Source organism: Delphinus delphis, chromosome 16 (genome assembly GCF_949987515.2).
Source record: "Delphinus delphis chromosome 16, mDelDel1.2, whole genome shotgun sequence".
In the NCBI taxonomy this organism is placed as follows: Eukaryota; Metazoa; Chordata; class Mammalia; order Artiodactyla; family Delphinidae; genus Delphinus; species Delphinus delphis.
The window spans coordinates 78,917,931-78,935,457 of record NC_082698.1 but is presented as its reverse complement, the minus strand read 5'-3'; the positions used below and the strand labels follow the sequence as shown (position 1 = coordinate 78,935,457).

Sequence of the window (17,527 nt, the reverse complement as noted above, 5' to 3'; positions counted from 1 at the left end):
ACAGAAACAGCCTGGAAATCCCTGAGGCATGTTGCTTGTGAGTGGAATCATTAATCGGTTGTGGAATGACCTTAGTGGACCATCACCAGTGTTTTAAATAAAATAGGATAGGGGCTTCCCTGGTGGAGCAGTGGTTGAGAGTCCGCCTGCCGATGCAGGGGACGCAGGTTCGTGCCCCGGTTCGGGAAGATCTCACGTGTCGCGGAGCGGCTGGGTCCGTGAGCCATGGCCGCTGAGCCTGCGCATCCGGAGCCTGTGCTCCGCAACGATACAGGCCACAGCGGTGAGAGGCCCGCGTGCCGCAAAAAAAAAAAAAAAAAAGGATAAAAAATATCAGATGGCAACATGTGTAGTAAGGACCGGTACTGTCTTGTGAACTTGTGTGTCAGTTAAATATACCAATGTTTGTACTGATCACAGTGTAAAACAAGCTATTGCAGATCACAGTCAAAAAAGAGGGAAACCACTGATCTAGTCCAAGCCCCTTATTTCACCAATCAGGATATTTAGATAAAGAGGTTGAGAGGCTTGTCCAAGGTCATGCATGCACAGCCAGAGAGATGGGTCAAGAATCAGATGTCCTTACACCCCACTCCAGGGCTCTTTACATGAAAACCTAAAGACCAACACTCTATGTTAAGGACACTAAAATTATATCTATTTATATACACTAAAAAGCATATAAATAAAATATACACTATAAAGAAAATACACGATGAAATTATAGTCTATAGAGATAGTCTATGTAGTCTACAGATAAAGCATCTTTATATAAATTTAACTGGAAATATATGAAAAAACGTTCAAGAGCTATCAAGTGACAAGTATTTACTGAACCCTACTTATGAAAAACAAGATTCTAAGCACCGCAGAAGATACTAAGCATAAAATATCCAGTCCTTGGATACAGGAAAATGGGGCTCTTTCTGCTTTCCACAGAGCTACATATTAAAGATCCATTAGGTTTTCCCTGTGCTACGCCCAAAAGACAGGATTTTCAAAATAATCACCAATAACTCAGTGTCCCCCAGTTCTCTTACTTAAGTAATAAGATGCGTGTGTAACAGATCTGCCTACCTCAGATCAGGCCCCTGGTTTACCGCCACTCCTCCCTCCTGGATACAGGCCCAGCTCAGCAAGGTTTGTGGGAGGGGGCACCGGCTATATACCACGAGGTTAAGTCCCAAGGAAATGGAGGGGTATTCCTTCTCTTTGTTGAACTTTATACCTTGTGACTTCATTACCATACTTTTTCAGCAAATGTTTCCTTTAAACACGATTTTTTTTTTTTGCGGTACGCGGGCCTCTCACTGTTGTGGCCTCTCCCGTTGCGGAGCATGGGCTCCGGACGCGCAGGTTCAGCGGCCGTGGCTCACGGGCCCAGCCGCTCCGCGGCATGTGGGATCTTCCCGGACCAGGGCACGAACCCGCGTCCCCTGCATCGGCAGGCGGACTCTCAACCACTGCGCCACCAGGGAAGCCCTAAACACGATTTTTTAAAAATATTGTTTCATTCTACTGAGTGATGTTAAGAATCACAAGTTTTGGGTTTCCCTGGTGGCGCAGTGGTTAAGAATCCACCTGCCAATTCAAGGGACACGGATTTGAGCCCTGGTCCAGGAAGATCCCACATGCTGCAGAGCAACTAAGCCCGTGCCCCACAACTACTGAGCCTGCTCTCTAGAGCCCACAAGCCACAACTACTGAAGCCCATGTGCCATAACTATTGAGCCTGCGCTCTAGAGCCCACGAGCCACAACTACTGAAGCCCATGTGCCATAACTACTGAGCCTACGCTCTAGAGCCCACGAGCCACAACTACTGAAGCCCGTGTGCCATAACTACTGAGCCTGCGCTCTAGAGCCCACCAGCCACAACTACTGAAGCCCGTGTGCCGTAACTACTGAGCCTGTGCTCTAGAGCCTGCAAGCCACAACTACTGAAGCCTGCACGCCTAGAGCCCGTGCTCCGCAACAAGAGAAGCCACCGCAGTGAGAAGCCCGCACATCACAAGAGTAGCCCCTGCTCGCCGCAACTAGAGAAATCCCGTGCACAGCAATGAAGACCCAATGCAGCCAAAATTAATAAATAAAAATAAATAAATTTATATTAAAAAAAGAAGAGTCACAAGTTTTCCTGGGAGAATATTTTTCAAATTAAAAATAAAAGTAAAAATCTGCTTTATAGCCAATTTACCAAGAACTTTAATAACCAGTCTAATCACCAATTAAGAATAAAAAATCAGAGCAACAGTTGATACAGAATCCCTATTGGTTAGTTATTAGGTTGATGAAATAAAATTAAAACCCAGAACTCCACTTATCCTAAGTGCAAGAGGAAGAAAGAAAAATGAGTGGCTATTATATACCAAACCTCAAAACTTTACTTCTTAGGGATTATGATTTGACCTTAGATCAATCAGTATTCCCACTTTAATTATTTACTTTGTCTAGATACAATCAGTATTAAGGTTACTTCACTTTCTTTAAATTTACTCACTTTTAAATTTAGTCTCATCCCAAGTAATTCTTAAAATAACTCTCTGAAGTGTTAATTATTTCCAACATATGGTAAAATAATACATAACCACTAAAATTCGAAATGTTCACCCTACATCTAAAATCATCTCTCATACCATCAGCAGTATTAACATGGTGACTGATCTGCCTACACCTTGAAACAAATGATTCAAAGGTACTATTGCAATGTGAATAACTGAAAAAGTGTCCATGTTTCACAATATGTAAAAAAAATCCTGAAATTCAATACATGGATTTACCACAATTTTATTACCAGAAATCAGTGGGGAAAACAAAGAAAAGGCTTCGGATAGCTACTTCTGTTTTTTCTGTTTCTTAGTTCGTCCACTTTTCTTCTGTCCTTTCTTTCTCTTCTTCATGAGAACAGCTTTTTCTCCGATAAACAAAGTTTTAGAATGTTGTGCATTTTTTGAAGAAAAATTAGGTCCCTGCTTAGGTTTACTGACATTCTTCAAACTAGGATTTGAATTTTGTTTTAATTTTTCTTTATGGACAGAACGCATGACTCTGAGTTTTCTTCCCATCAGTTCAGAGTTATTTAATTTCAGAGCAAGATGAACAGCATCTGTATTCTGCAATAAAAATCAAAATATTAAATTTTCACCAGAAACTCATGTGCAAAGAAACAAGTAAAATGGTGACTTTTCTGGATTAGAACAACTTTCAAGCTTGCATATAGAAACCCCTCTCATTTCCACAGCCAAGAAGTCCAATCCAAAGTACTGAACTACAAGCAGCTGTTCTTGTAGTTTTAATCATGCTCCCTCTCATGAGTTTCTCCCCAGGAAGCACTCAAGCTGCCCTGTCAAATAATCAGATAAGTCACAATCCAAGAGGCTTCATTTTTCTCAATGTAAATTCAATTAACAAGGTCAGTCCTATAGTGTCTTTTAAACCAATAAGCCTCCTCTTGACAAGGCTCTTCCTGAAAAAGCCCTGCTGTATTAGTTGATTTGAGAGCAGAGAACTCTCTATTACAGTCCTTGAGATGGATCAGTCAGACTAGATGCCTTGTAGGGTTCCCTTTAGGCCCAAAATTCTATTATTCTTTTATTCTAATAGAGAGCCACTAAATGCTAACCACCCTGAATATTCATGACATGTCTGTTAAAGGACTTTACAAACTTATCAATAGTCAGAAGACAGAGCAGAGAAACAGTGAGATAACTACATCACAGTCATGATGGCAGGCTGTGACCACGTTTCTTCAAAGCCGCTGGTCATACGTACTAAGAGCCTTAAAGATGGTCAGATGTCTTGACCTGGTTAGTGGTAACCCATTGGGGAGCTTTCCTAAAGAAGTAATCCAAAAATGGAGGCAAACATTTGAAGGAAAAAACATAACCACTCTGATCTCATTATTACAGAGAAAAAGAGAGAACACTGCAAACATGCAACATTTGGCACACACTAGGGAAGACAGTATACACGCTCAGTAGAACATACTTACACGACAGAAAACAACATAAAGCAGCTTGCAGAATCTTATGTTCACAAATATTAAGTTTGACCATAAAAAAGGCGGTGCAGATAAAAAAAGGAAGTACATGGATGGGCTGTTGTGAAGGGAAGGCCACACGTGTATTCTAATAATTTTAGGCATGAGACACTGGCTAATATTTAGTGAACTAAATATAACCAATTTTGTACAGAGACTAACGTTCTCTTCTACCTGAGTGAACGATCAGTTCTTCTCTCCATTTTACAGAAGGTGGAGATTCAGAGATTTAATACCTTTAGTATCCAGTATCTAAAACATTATTTAACAACATTAATGTGGAGAAATAACTAGAACATCTCCTGGTTGGATGCAATTATACGAACCGGAGTCTATTATACTGTGGTGGGTTATGAATGTAGTTTTCTTAAGGTGGAATTTTGAGGATGACAGTGAGAGTTACGTCTGAAGGATGGGGCAGCAGTGACAGCCTCTCCAGGCACACTTCAAGGACAGTGAGGATACATCAGCCTCCCTACCTCAAAGAGCACGTAGCCAAAGCCTCTGCTGGCTCCTGTAACTTGATCCCGCACGATCCTTACAGCCACAGTGTTCCCACAGTCCAGAAAGTGTTTCTCAACCGCAGATTCTTCAGCTTCTAAAAACAGATTCAACCCCAGTGGAAGTGAGGGCTTGGAATCGCCTTAGGAAGCTGGAGATGTTTCATAATACACCAAGGGTAAGCACAGCCTCAAGGTAACCAGTCAAGTTACACCCCGCGCTTCTTAAAGGTAGTCTTAAAGCGAAACATTATGTTACCAACTCAGATGTTATTTGCATTACTTCAGTGATAAACAGGTACTTTATTTGTTTAAACAAACTTACTGTATGGGAGATTCCCCACAAATACAGATCTCTTGTCCCTCTGAAACACAAAGAGGGTTAATAAAAATCATTCATGGAGCAGAAAACAGAAGTCACCCTAAAGTCCACCCTTGTCCTCACCCCACACACCTGACGGGGCTCCATCTCCTGATTTCCCCGCCCTCCGGGCCCGTTTGATTCCCTTTCTTCCGCCTTCCCCGCTGGAGTGTGAGCGAGCCCCAGAGCGGGGAGTGCTTCTGTTCACAGCTGGCACTGACCCACGGCAGTGCTCAAGGAAGGCCTGCTCTATTGGGGGTGGGCAAACTTTTTCTGGAAAGGGCCAGAAAGCAAATATTTTAGGCTTTGTGGGCCACGTGGTCTCTGCTGTACCTACCTGCCTGGTTGGATGACAGTAAAACTTTATTAACAGAAACGGGCCGCAAACAGATTGGGCCCTCAAGCCAGTTTGCGGACCCCGTGCCAGGTCCACAATCAAAGCCAGGGCTGTCAGCCAGGCCTCTGTCATTTCTCAACTAGTCACCCTGACGCCGACCGTAACGCACTCTGTTTCTGCGGTGAGTTCTTGCAACTCACACTTCATCCGTTTCAAGAGACCTTGAGGAACAGCTTTGGACAAAACCCAGACTCCTCCCCATGTTAGGCCAGGGTCTTCATGATTGGCCTCCACCTATTTCTCCAACAGCTACTCTTATCCCGCCCCTCCTCACACGCCAGCCACTACTAACTGCATCAGGCTCTGCCATTCCCTCAGCAAATTAGGTTTTGGTCCCCACCATTCATACTGTTCAAAATTTTTTTGCCTGGATAACAGACTCATCTTGCAAGACTGATAGAACACCTGTTCTCCTGGAAACCCTCCTTTGTCCCTTCTTGCTGGCAACCCCCCAAATCAAGTGCTCCATTCCTGAGCTGACAAAGCATCCTGGGCATTTATGACAGTATTTATCATAAAATCGTCTGCTCATCTTTACCTTTATCCTGTGAACTCCTAGAGAACTGAGTCTGTATCTCAGCACTGAATGCCTGACACAGAGGACGGACTCAAAAACTGTTTAATGACTGATTTAACTTTAGACCTCAGTCTATAAAATAAGGTGCTGGCCCCGATGCTCTCTAACGTAACTTCTGGCCTCTCTCTTTAGGACTACTGGATCTAACGTATGGGTGGGAACCACTTTCTTGAAGCTGATGCTGACTTAGAGGGCATTAGCTGAGACCACAGAGGGCAAAGGCTGTCTCCTCTGTGCTTCCCGCATGCTCCCTGCTGACCCCACTGCTCTCCCAGCACAAGCTCAGAAGAACTACTCACAGATGAGGTCTCAGATGCAAGATCCACTCTAACACGAAATCCATCTGCAATTTGGGCCCCATTTCTGGTATAAATACGAAGGGAAAATTGTTGTTAAAAACAAGTGCTGAGTTACTGGGATATTTGCTCTGAAGTGAAACCAAAGAATAAAGCATGGACTCATACACACTTAAATTACAATAATTCTGTCCAAACCTCAAAGAGATGAAATTACCTTTCCAGTGCTTTTGTAGCAGCACTCTCGTCCTTAAACACAACATAAGCGTTAATATTTTTCTGATCAGGATGAATTTTACGTCTACACCAAAAACAAAAAAAAAACAAAGAAAAGAAAAAAAAGACAATGTAAAATTTGTTAATCTCAAAGTCACTGAAATAAATATAGCTTGTTTTCCACTCTCAACACATATGACAAGAATTTCTGGGGGGAGTTTCATCTCTTTTAATAAATATTTAGTAATAACTCAAAAAAATAACACACAACTTACACAGATATGGGCTGATACACGTGACTCAGGCCTCCTTACTAGTCATCACTGTGAGAGACCAGCAAGCGCCCCCGGGCAACCCACCACACTACAACTACTGGGCTGGCCACACAGTTCGTTCGAGTCACACCTTACGGGAAAACTCGAATGAACTTTTTGGCTAACCCAGCATCACCTTAGCTGCAGCTCTGTATCTAAGGCACACACAGATGGGAAAGACAACATGCTTTTTCCTTTTTACTGTAAAATAAAAACTACACAGACATGTACAGCTTAGGGAATTATTATAGGAACCACTTCCCTGCGTGTCTATGTGGTTTTATCACCCAAGTGTCTACTCCTAGACATACTTTGGTCTTGTCCAGTTTTCAACTTGAAAAGTCTTCTGACTCCTGTTTAAACTGTAGGATTCCCCATTTATCTCTCCATCTTATAGTGTGACCTATAGAATTTCCCTGGAAAAACCTGGCCAGCCAATAGCAACCATGAGGCCCCTCTGATTTTAAGATGCATTTTGATTTTAAAAATGTTAAGGTATGGGAAATGTCACCTTAGAATTGATGAAATATGATACTTGTGATTTACAATAGAATTTTTAGGTGCAAAACTTTCTTATTCTCTTCAAACACTATGCCTGATTAAACGTCCTTGAAATTTCTCATGACACATTTTAAGTTATTTTGCAATTCTTATCCTTGACTCTACAATTTATGTTGAGGCTTGAAGACGAACATCTGACAAATTTATATGTTATTACAGACATAAGAAAACAATAAAACATGATGTTTTATCCAAATACAAGCATCTATGAGGTTAAGAAATGATCTCTATTTTAACCAAAATGGAAGAGAATTTATGACTACTCCCTTTCTCTAATTATAAACTTACTTTATTGCTGCCAACTTTTTGGACAAAATTCCCTCTGCTGGAATCTTTTAAGAGAAAAAAAAAAGTATTAAAGAAAAATCTTTGTTTAAAATATTATTTCAAAATAATTATATTTTAATTAATTGAATTCTAAATATCTAAGTCTGATATGATGTGATTAAAAACATTCTAAGGAAATAATGAATCAGAAACAACTGTCCTAGTGTTGTATGAACAGGACCTGGTGGCTGAGGACAAACATTTCCAATGATAGTGCCACATTCAGATTTCACAGGCAGTGACTCTCAAACCAGGCAGAAGTTACAAATGACTTGAAGGGATCTCTGGTCGTGAGGGGGCAATGATGTTGAAGACACACGTGAAGAGTGTTAAGGAAAATCGTTTTATAAAATCAGCATGGAAAAAAGGGACACTTCTAAATTAATACCGTATATGCTATATGATTTTAAATATATCATTTGATAAATAATATAAGAAGATACTACTTCAGTATCTGTAATTGGACAAATAAGGGAATCTCCTTTATATTCAGAGTCATGTTACTGTCAGTCATATAAGGGTCATACCTAAGCGTGAAGGGGGCAGGTAGGGAAAACTTTACAGAGAGGTGGAAATTCAAGTCAGCAACTGTGACTGTCAGCAATGTGTGCCAAATACCACCAGGTACAGAGAACACAAAGGTAAAAGGATACAGACTGCAAGTTCACAAGTCCAGGGGTGTCTATAAATGCCAACCCCATTTAGGGCAGTTACTATAAATCTCTGGAAGAGTTTTTTCTTTTAGTCTCAATAGTTTATATAGTAAAACTAAGAAACTTGAACTATTTCTTCTCAGTCTGTTCTGCTCAAACTAACATATGGTCAAACTCTCAAAATGTAGACGGGAAAACAGTATGACACATGAGAAATGCCCACGTGAATAACTGACATGGGAATGCTGGTCATCAAAACACATCTATTGGATGCCTTCTAGGAGCTCTCAAGGACCTGTGTTCTGTTATTAAAGATACGAATGAATAAATATAAGGCAATAAAGTACAAAAAGAATATATATACAGTGAAATACTACTCAGCCTTAAAAAAGAAGGAAATCTTGCCATTTGAGACAACATGGATAGATGCTGAGGGTATTATGCTAAGTGAACTAAGTCAACGACAGATGCTGTATGATGTCACTTATATGTGCAATCAAAAAAACACAACAGGGAATTCCCTGGCGGTCCAGTGGTTAGGACTCTGAGCTCTCACCGCCGAGGGTCTGGATTCAATCCCTGGTCGGGGAACTAAGATCCCGCAAGCAGTGCAGCCGAAAACAAACAAAACAAAACTCAGAGATACGGAGAACAGACTGGCGGTTACCAGAGGAGAAAGGGGTTGAAAGTGAGTGAAATGGGTGAAGGGGGTCAACTGCATGGTAAACAAAGACTGAACTCTTATGTTGAACACCTGAAACTAACATAATGTTACATACCAATCTGACATCAATTAAAAAAATAAAAAAATGAACTGAGCAAAAGGACAAGGGTGGGAAAGCCCAAGCACATGATTGGCAACGAGGGCAGCTCCCGGGTTGCAGGACAGTCCCATGTAGAAGAACGCAGGGCCCCAGGGCCACCCTGTGCAGGCTGTCAGGCAAAGAACCAAGGACACTGACAGCGAGAAAAATGAAAAGCTTTTAGGGAACGCCATACATATTTGATGTGCACCAGGTGCAGGTGCTAGTGACCAAGGAGGAGCCACACAAACAGGGTGTTTGTAGTCACAGCTCAGTCTGGTGGGACAGGAGCTCTAACAATGACAGAGCGGTGTCATAAGGACTATAGTGAAGCACAGGGTGCTGCAGGGCGCACAGCAGGGTCACCTGACTTACCAGTAATCCAGGGACAAGGAAGAATCAGGGCAGGCCCCCCGAAGGGAACTCCAGGCCAAGGCAGGGGTGGTGGTGTGTATAATATTCACGGGAGGGGAGGTGGAGGGGAGGAATTCTGGGCAGGAGGTCCAGGAGGAAGTACTTTAGGAAGATTAAGCTGACGGTGGTGCGATGCATGCATCTGAGGCAGACTGAAAGCAGGACCCGTAAAAGGCCTCTGCAACTCTTCTGGCAAGAGCTGTGAACACTAAGGTGGAACAATGGAAAAAGAAAGAACTCCTCTTGGGAAGAAACCACAGCTGAAAAACAGCAGGTGGCATAGGCTGGGGCGGGGGACTGACGGAGGTAAAGCACAGACGCGCTGAAAATGGGCAGGACACCCAAGTGGATGTGTCAGGCAAGGATCTGATATGAGGAAACAGGACTCAGAAGGGCAGACAAAATACACACGTGATAAGCGTGAGGAACAGACACCATGACAGGAATTACGGAGACTGCACCAAAACCTTGGGAAATGTCTCCTTTCAGAGAAGTGGGCGGTTTTGCCCGCTGGGGACATCTGGCAATGTCTGGGAATATATTTGGCTGTTAAACTGGGGTGGGGAGGATGCTACCAGCACCTAGCAGGTGGAGGCCAGGGGTCCTGCATTGCACAAGGCAGCCTCCAACAACTAAGAGCCAACCAGCAGCAAATGTCAATAGTATCAAGGCTGAGAAACCCCATTTTAGACAATCACGTTGAGAAAACGCAGTTGGAAACAAGGAACAAACATCTCCTACACTATACTAATACATATTAATTACATTAAAAAACATATGAGTGATGCTTATTCATGCTCCACGGAACATGGCTATAACTGGTCTACAGAGTGCTCAGCTGGTGAAATCAGATACCATTTATTTCCATAAAGTTTTAACATTAAATTGATTAAAACATACTTTATCTTTCTATGTCAGACCATAAGTACTGCTCTGCAGCGTCATGCAAACCCCTCATATGAACACCTATGATTCCAGAAATGCTACTCAACAGGTGTGAACGTTTCCACCTACTCAATTAACACACAAACAAACGTCACCCATCCACCCTCCAAAGTACACTTAGTAAGGACAGCATTTTATATTTGAACTCATTAAATTAGCTAACAAAGTCCAAGAGTCAGCAATCGATACTAGTGTGATTCTTCTTTGGGGCTAGATTTGAGCCTGTCGGTTCTAAAGGTTAAAGTCAAGGGCTCCTCCAACTCACTAAAACCGACATATGAATAAGTTGGATTTAAATGCAAAACATTTTAAGATTATGCAATTTTAAGGGGGCGGAACACATACCAGAGAACGAAATCGTACAGATTCTATCTGTCCGTACTCTTTAAAAAATGACTTCAGCTTCTAAAATAAAAAAAACATATATATATACACACTCATATATATATATATTTCAGTCCACTTTCAGAACATCAAATAAATACCACAAAAAGGAATAAGTAAAACGGTCTGATAATCTTTTACTGCCATGTTTTCAGAATATTTCAGGAAAAGTAGGTAACTATTCAGTTAGAAGACAAAAAACTTTTACTGAAACTTATATAAAAAGAAAACACAATTCAAGTTCATGTTAGTATCTATAAGGCACACAACATTTTTTCTTTCAATCTTTTATAATCTTTACTACAGGTAAACTAAGATTATATATTCCATAAATTCTCTCATCTTTTCACCCTGGCTTATTTAAACCAGAAATGGATTTTAAGGATCCTTTATGTCACCATGGGAAATTCCCCAACTGTCTGGAATTAAGACCATCAGATTGAAGAAAAGTCTTAGGATGAATTTTATACATTATTCTTATGACTGGCTCAGGATGTGAAGAAGGTATATGTTTTACAGCTTGCACAATAATTTCTATAAGCAATTTTAATCCAAAAATAACTTATTAAATGTGTAAAGCACCACAAACACTCCCTTCCCTTGAGGAAGGTAAGTAACCAAAACTACCCTAGAAAGTCAAATGGGTTACGTTCTACAAAGTAATCACACATCAAATGCTAGGGGACAAAAGGGCAAGGGGGAAAGGGAAAAACCGGGAAGTAACTTTCTAGTACTGTTTTGTTTTTAAGAAAGTGGAATTGAAATTGTTCTTCAAAAGATAAGCAGGATTTTAACCGAAGGGATTGCCACCAGGGTGACTATCACATAAACACACAGAAAGTAAAGGGCATGTCTTGGTTTAGTGAACCCCACATAACGGAAGAAACTTAGGATGTATGCATTCATTTACACGACAAATATTCAACAAGCCTCTACTACACACCAGGCACTGTTTCAAGTGCTAAGGGACAGAGCAGTGAAGAAAAGAGATAAACATCCCTGCACATATGGCGCTTCCGTTCTAGTGGCATATAAGAGAAGATAGAGCTGGAGGAAAAAACCAGATAGGAGACCACTGCAATATTTCAGACAAGACTTGCAAAAGCCTGAAGTAGGGCAGTGACTTCGGGAATGGAAAGGAGCAGGTGGACACTAGAATCAATCTATAGAATGATATATGTAGTCATTTATAATGAAGTTACATATTAATGATTTATTTAATAAAGTGACAGTAAACAAAATCACGAATTATTAATTTCTCTGCATGTTAACAATATACAGACTACACACTCACCTTCTTATTACAGGTGACAGGCAAATTCCCAACAAACACAGTTCTCTCATTCTTTAATCTCTCTTCTTGGTTGGTTTGAATTTTCTTTCTTTGATTTACAGCTGTGTGATCTACATCATCAAGTACTTCTTTATCGGCAATTTTAACACCAGATTGAGAATTTTTCCTTTTCTTCCCTTGTTTCTGGTGAATTTCTTCTTCTAAATCAGCAATTGCTAAAGCATTTTCTCTTTTTAAGTCAAAAAAAAAAAAATTCATAGAAGTCAGGTCTCGTATTTGACAAAGCACATTGATTAGAAAAATTTCCCATCTACTTCTGGTCCTCCTATATATCAACTTACCATTCACAAATACATCTACATTTAAACAGCATTATCAAAAAGTGACGGGTATCTTTAGGAAACTCAAGAGTTAGAAAAAGTTAAGGTCAATTTCTGAAGATCGGTTAAAATTGCCAGGTAATAAACAGAGCAACAAAAGTTCACGTAAACAGAAGCTGGCTCACGTAAAGCTTTGGGGATTTAGTTGACACTCTACCAAAGCCTAATTCCATTCTCTGCTCTAGAATTCCAGGGTTACTGCAGCACTCCCAGGGGGTCTATGAAGGTTAATATGCCGGCACAGTACTTAGCTTTGTAAAAGCAATCTGGCGAAGAGGAGAAATCAGATTTCCTACTGCAGTATTTCAAGGACTGCTTGTCAAAAGCAAATTCCCCCAATATTGTGAAGTACTGGTGCACTTGGGTAAAGAGAAAATGGAAATGGTCCAAAAAGAGAAATGGAACAGGAACTTAGGAGTGAGGGGAGAGAATGGGTAGTAGGAGTCATAAAACTCATTCATTCATTCATTCAATAAATATTTACTACTCAGTTCTAGCCTCTGGGGATACAAAGATAAAAGAGACTATTAGAGGCCTTTCAGTAGTCCAGTCTCTGGAGCAATAGGCAAGGTTCACCATAAAATGGTTAACGTGTATAATACATGGTGTAGAAACATAAAAGAAACAAGAAAGGCTCTCAGAGGAGGAAAGGCAGTGTATAGCACATGGTCAGTCCTCAGTAAATGTTGACCGTTTCATCCCTCCACTAGACCACAAGCTCCAGTAAGGAGAGGGTCAATGTCTAGTTTTTTGTTCACTATGGTATATAAAATACCTAGTAGGAGTGAAAGGAAATGAGACAGTATGTCAAGGAGGACCATGCCTGTTATGCAAAAGTGCTTAGATTTTTATCCCACAGAGGATGGGGAACCCCGGAAGACTTTGAAAGTGCCTAAAAGAGATCATTTGGGCAGCAGAGCAGAAGACAATTATGAAAGGGACAAGGCTGGATAAGGGAGACCAGTAAGGAGACAGTTACAACTGCAGGCATCTCAGAAGACAACAGACCCACCAGGGCAAGGGAGAAGGTGGAAAGGGGAAGCAGATTAAAAGAGATAATTAAAAGACAGCATCATTAGGACTTGGCAAATGATTAGATACGCAGGGAAAAGAAAGAGCCTAAGTTGACTCCCAAGTCACAGGCCCGGGCAACAGGAAGGCTGATGGTACCACTCATGCAGAGGAACAGGTTTGATGAGGATAATATGCTCGGTTTGAAGCATCCTGAATTTGAGGTGTATATGAATATAGAGCTAGAGATGCCAGTAGACAAACAGATATACAGGTTTATAGATGAAGAAAGAGCGATGAGAATTGTGGAGCCACGAGGACCGGGAGATTGCCCAGAATGAAGGGTGGGAAAAAAGTCATGAGAAGATGACCAAGAACAGAATCCCGAGGGAAATCAACATTTAAGGAACAGTCAGAAGGAAAGTGCCCACAATACCACTGAGAAGGAGCAGAAAGACAAGAGGAGGAAGAGACTGCTATCAAAGACTCCAACAGCTTCGAGAAGGAAAGCAACCACGTGACATGTAAAAGCAAGGACTCAGACAAAGGCTGTACTGCCTACTAAATATGGCACCTACCTAGGTCAGGATGGCTTCCCTGAGCACTGTTTCAGAAGTATGGTCATATCACATAAAAACGAACACAACAAACAACCAACCACAGTGCAAGTTCATGGAAAAGAAAACAGATCAAGAAAAGGAAGAGAGCGCAAGTATAAACATCTTTTTCTAAAAGCTTGGCAATGAAGGGAAGGTTTGAGGGGATGGAGCAAACAGGGACACATGACTGCAGAAGGGGTTTTGCTGGATGTCTTTTTTTAAGATGAGAATCTTGAGAGGACAGATCAGAGATACAGATATCTGATGACATAAACCCTAAGGAGGCAGAAGAGGTATGTGCTATATATAAACAGCACAGGTGACTGAATTAATCTTGGACAAGGAGGAAGACACCCTTCTCTGAAAGGGGAAGAAATTAAAGATGTGCACAGTTACAAGCAGTAGGAGAACCAGAAGTAGTAGCTCACAACTGTGAGCAATTAAAAAAAATAACTCTCAGAGGAATTCCCTGGCGGTCCAGTGGTTAGGATTTCAGGCTTTCACTGCTGGGGGCCCAGGTTCAATCCCTGGTCAGGGAACTAAGATCCCGCAAGCTCCCTGGGGCAGCCCCCCCCACCAAAAAATTATCAGATTAGGTAACAAGATCACCTGCCAAGAGAAAACAGAGAGATAAAGGGCATGAAGAGAGTGGCCTGACAGGCTGAGGAAAGTTAATGAGGAACCTATAATGGTACTGCTATATGGATCTCAATTCAAATAAACTTTTTTTAAAAAAATTAAACTAATGGGGGAAATTTGATCTCTGACTGAATAAGTTTAAGAAAAGCAAACTCATCTTTTCCATACGTGCTGAAATATTTATAGATGAAACCTAAGTCTTAGGTTTGCTTCCAAATAATGAGGGGGAAATGAATAGGGTAAAGATGAAACAAGATTTGCCAAATATTAATAACTGCTGATGCTGGGTACTTGGGGTTCCTTATCCTTTTCAACTTTTGAAAATGTATGGGACTTTCCATAATAAAAATTTTTAAATTATAACTATGAAGTGAGAAAAGAAATTAAGATGAACATTGCTGGTATAAGAATGTCAATTTCTTTACCATCTAATTTCTTTAACATCAACTAGGAGAGAAATTTTACCAACCTGTTTGCCAACTTTCGGTCTGCATCAGACAGTTTCTTCTTCAGTTTCATTTTTTTGGCAGGTTCTTGCAAAAGCGGTCTTTGGATTTGGGATGAACTTTCTTCCTCCTCATCCCGTTTCCTTTTTTTGGTGGTTTCCTTTTAAAAGTTTGAAGTTACGTTTCAGACCTCATCCTTCTTAATAATTTAGTGGTCTTTCTAAAGTAGCATCTTTTCTCTCTCACTGATGTGTCCAGTAATGAAAGGTTACTTAAAATTGATCCTTATCTGCCCCACTTTAGAAAGCATGCCCTGCAAGGTAGGTTGCTTGCTTCTAAAGTTGTTCTAATGGGCCATTCGGGGTATAACGCAGTGACTTACTTCAGGAACAGGCACATACACGGGTTGAAGCTGAGGCTCCAAAGAGCCGAAGAGGGAAGCCAGCCGACCCGTGCTGCCTCTGGAGGGCCGCTTGCCGTTGAATAAACTACTGGCGACTTGTCCAACCTCATAGTCTCCTGCCAGATTCCCACAAGCGCCGTCCTCCGGGTTCTCTCTAGACACAGACATCAGAGACTCAGCGACACGACGCCACGCCCCACCCCTAGCGCCCCGAGGTCCCGAACGCATACTCCGGCCCAGGCAGACGAGCCACGCGCCACTCACCCCTCCCGCGCACTCCTCTTTTTCTTCCGTTTGTTCTTCTCTTCCAGGGCCATTCTTATCCGAGGCCTCCGAGAGGGCGGGAGCACGTGAGCCCGCACTTCCGGGTCCCGGCCACTCCTTTCTCGGAGCCACGCCCCTTCCGCCCCGAGAGTCTCTGCGGACGCCCTGGGGGCGGAGACGACGGATGGGGGGGCGGAGACGGCGGGCATGGGGGCGGAGACAGCGGGCGAAGGAGTCGGGTCCAGGCTTCCGGACCAGTTTGTACCTCTGTCTGAGACCTAGTCTTGGGAGGGAAGTTTTCCGAGGGTAGTTGAGGCCTTAAGTACGAATAAGAATCAGCCAGGCTGGTACTGGGGTGTCAGTCCAAGCAAAGGGAAAACACTTAGGAAAACCCCTGAGTTGTCGAAGAGGAAGGAGGGAGGTTTGTCGGGAAATTAAGTTACAGGGATGTATGTCACACGGTATTAACAACTGGTGAATCGGTTGAAGGATACATGGGACTCCCTTTGTACTGCTCTTGCAACTTTTCTGAAATTTGACATTATTTTAAAATAAAGTTAAAAACAAATAGAGACCACAGCTCTAAGCTGCTCTGCTCTATTCTACCAAGAAAAGGGGCTCTCGGCTCTCAAAACTATGCTGTCTTCTTGGCCTACCTTCCCAAAGTCCGCTTTTTTCCACCACCTCTTTATTCCTTCACCTTTTGTCATTCCTTCTTATTCTTGTTATTCCTTCCCCCACAATCGCCCCCCTCTTTGCCCCTCATTTTCACCTGCAAAATTGTACCCATCCTTCAAGGCCCAGCCCACTTAGGACAATTTCCCAGCTATTTACAGTAGAGATATAACAGTCTCTCTAAATGTAAATGGTTGTCTTATTCAGCCTGTGCTCTGTATCCCCATTCACCGTACCTAGTAAATATGTGGTAAATTGACATTTAAGCAATAAAAAATATTAGATTATCATTAGATAAATCACTGAATCAGTAGTTTTGGTGGTAAAATCAAACTTGACTTTGAATCTATGGGAACAGATTTGCTAATTTTGGAGAGCTGCTTAATAGAAGTCACTGGGAATATATGCGATCTTTTTTACAGTCCACATCAGATAATGTGATGGAAAAACAATATTCAACTGCTTGGCACTGGTTTTGATTTGAGTCCCTTATTTTGGCATGTGGTATCACACAAAGATGAGAAAAACTCAACTGTCCATATTTGCAACTCTAGCATCTCCATCTATCCTATACCATCCAATGACGACATTCTACTCATTTTTCTATCAGCATGTCTTCCAATCAGATTCCTTCCTCACTCTCCCTAGCATATTCCAAGAATCACTTCCTCTCTGGAACACCGCAATGTCATTGAATCTGGCCTTTCTCCACTCTAGACTACCTACACATTCCATTTCCAGATGAATCTCAGTTAAATGCTAAGGTTTGCCATCTCCTCTAAGTCACCATCACATCAGTCATCATATTCCTTGCGTGCTCATACACTGCCCTCTTTAAACTCTAATGCCCATACAATTTAGTGCTTAATTTTATGATCTCTTATATATCTATTACTTCCACAACTAAACCATGAAACTATTCCTCCGAGGGATTTACATCTTATACATACAAAACCCATCATATGACGTTAGACAAAAATCCGTAAATAGCAGGTTAAAATTAGACGAAAGGTGAAGAAATGGACTCACA

The 17,527-nt window shown here is 41.7% G+C and overlaps 1 protein-coding gene across 3 annotated transcripts; it reads right to left on the bottom strand.

Moving 5' to 3' along the window:
- Positions 1-2,536: 2,536 nt before the first annotated feature.
- RBM34 (RNA binding motif protein 34) lies at positions 2,537-15,903 on the bottom strand. 3 transcript variants are annotated; one of them, XM_060035045.1, is made up of 11 exons: positions 15,823-15,903; positions 15,538-15,712; positions 15,179-15,315; positions 12,081-12,309; positions 10,748-10,807; positions 7,549-7,592; positions 6,387-6,470; positions 6,173-6,236; positions 4,864-4,903; positions 4,518-4,636; positions 2,538-3,112 (listed from the first exon to the last, which is right to left on the bottom strand). In XM_060035045.1, the coding sequence occupies exons 1-11, from the start codon at positions 15,873-15,875 to the stop codon at positions 2,834-2,836; spliced, it is 1,284 nt and encodes a 427-aa protein (XP_059891028.1). In that variant the 5' UTR covers positions 15,876-15,903; the 3' UTR covers positions 2,538-2,833. The 3 variants fall into 3 exon arrangements, with proteins under 3 accessions (XP_059891027.1, XP_059891029.1, XP_059891028.1); XM_060035044.1 differs by lacking the exon at positions 15,823-15,903 and having other exon boundaries at positions 2,537-3,112; positions 15,538-15,810; XM_060035046.1 differs by lacking the exons at positions 10,748-10,807; positions 15,823-15,903 and having other exon boundaries at positions 2,537-3,112; positions 15,538-15,810.
- Positions 15,904-17,527: the final 1,624 nt, after the last annotated feature.

Bases quoted from the DNA above. Each gene is read 5' to 3' on its own strand.
- RBM34 (XM_060035044.1), bottom strand. From the start codon at position 15,786: ATGCGTTCGGGACCTCGGGGCGCTAGGGGTGGGGCGTGGCGTCGTGTC. The intron at 12,310-15,178 runs GTTGGTAAAATT...TGACTTAAAAAG, and splicing joins GACCGAAAGTTGGCAAACAG to AGAAAATGCTTTAGCAATTG. The intron at 7,593-10,747 runs GTATGTGTTCCG...TTCTCTTAAAAG, and splicing joins CTGTACGATTTCGTTCTCTG to ATTCCAGCAGAGGGAATTTT.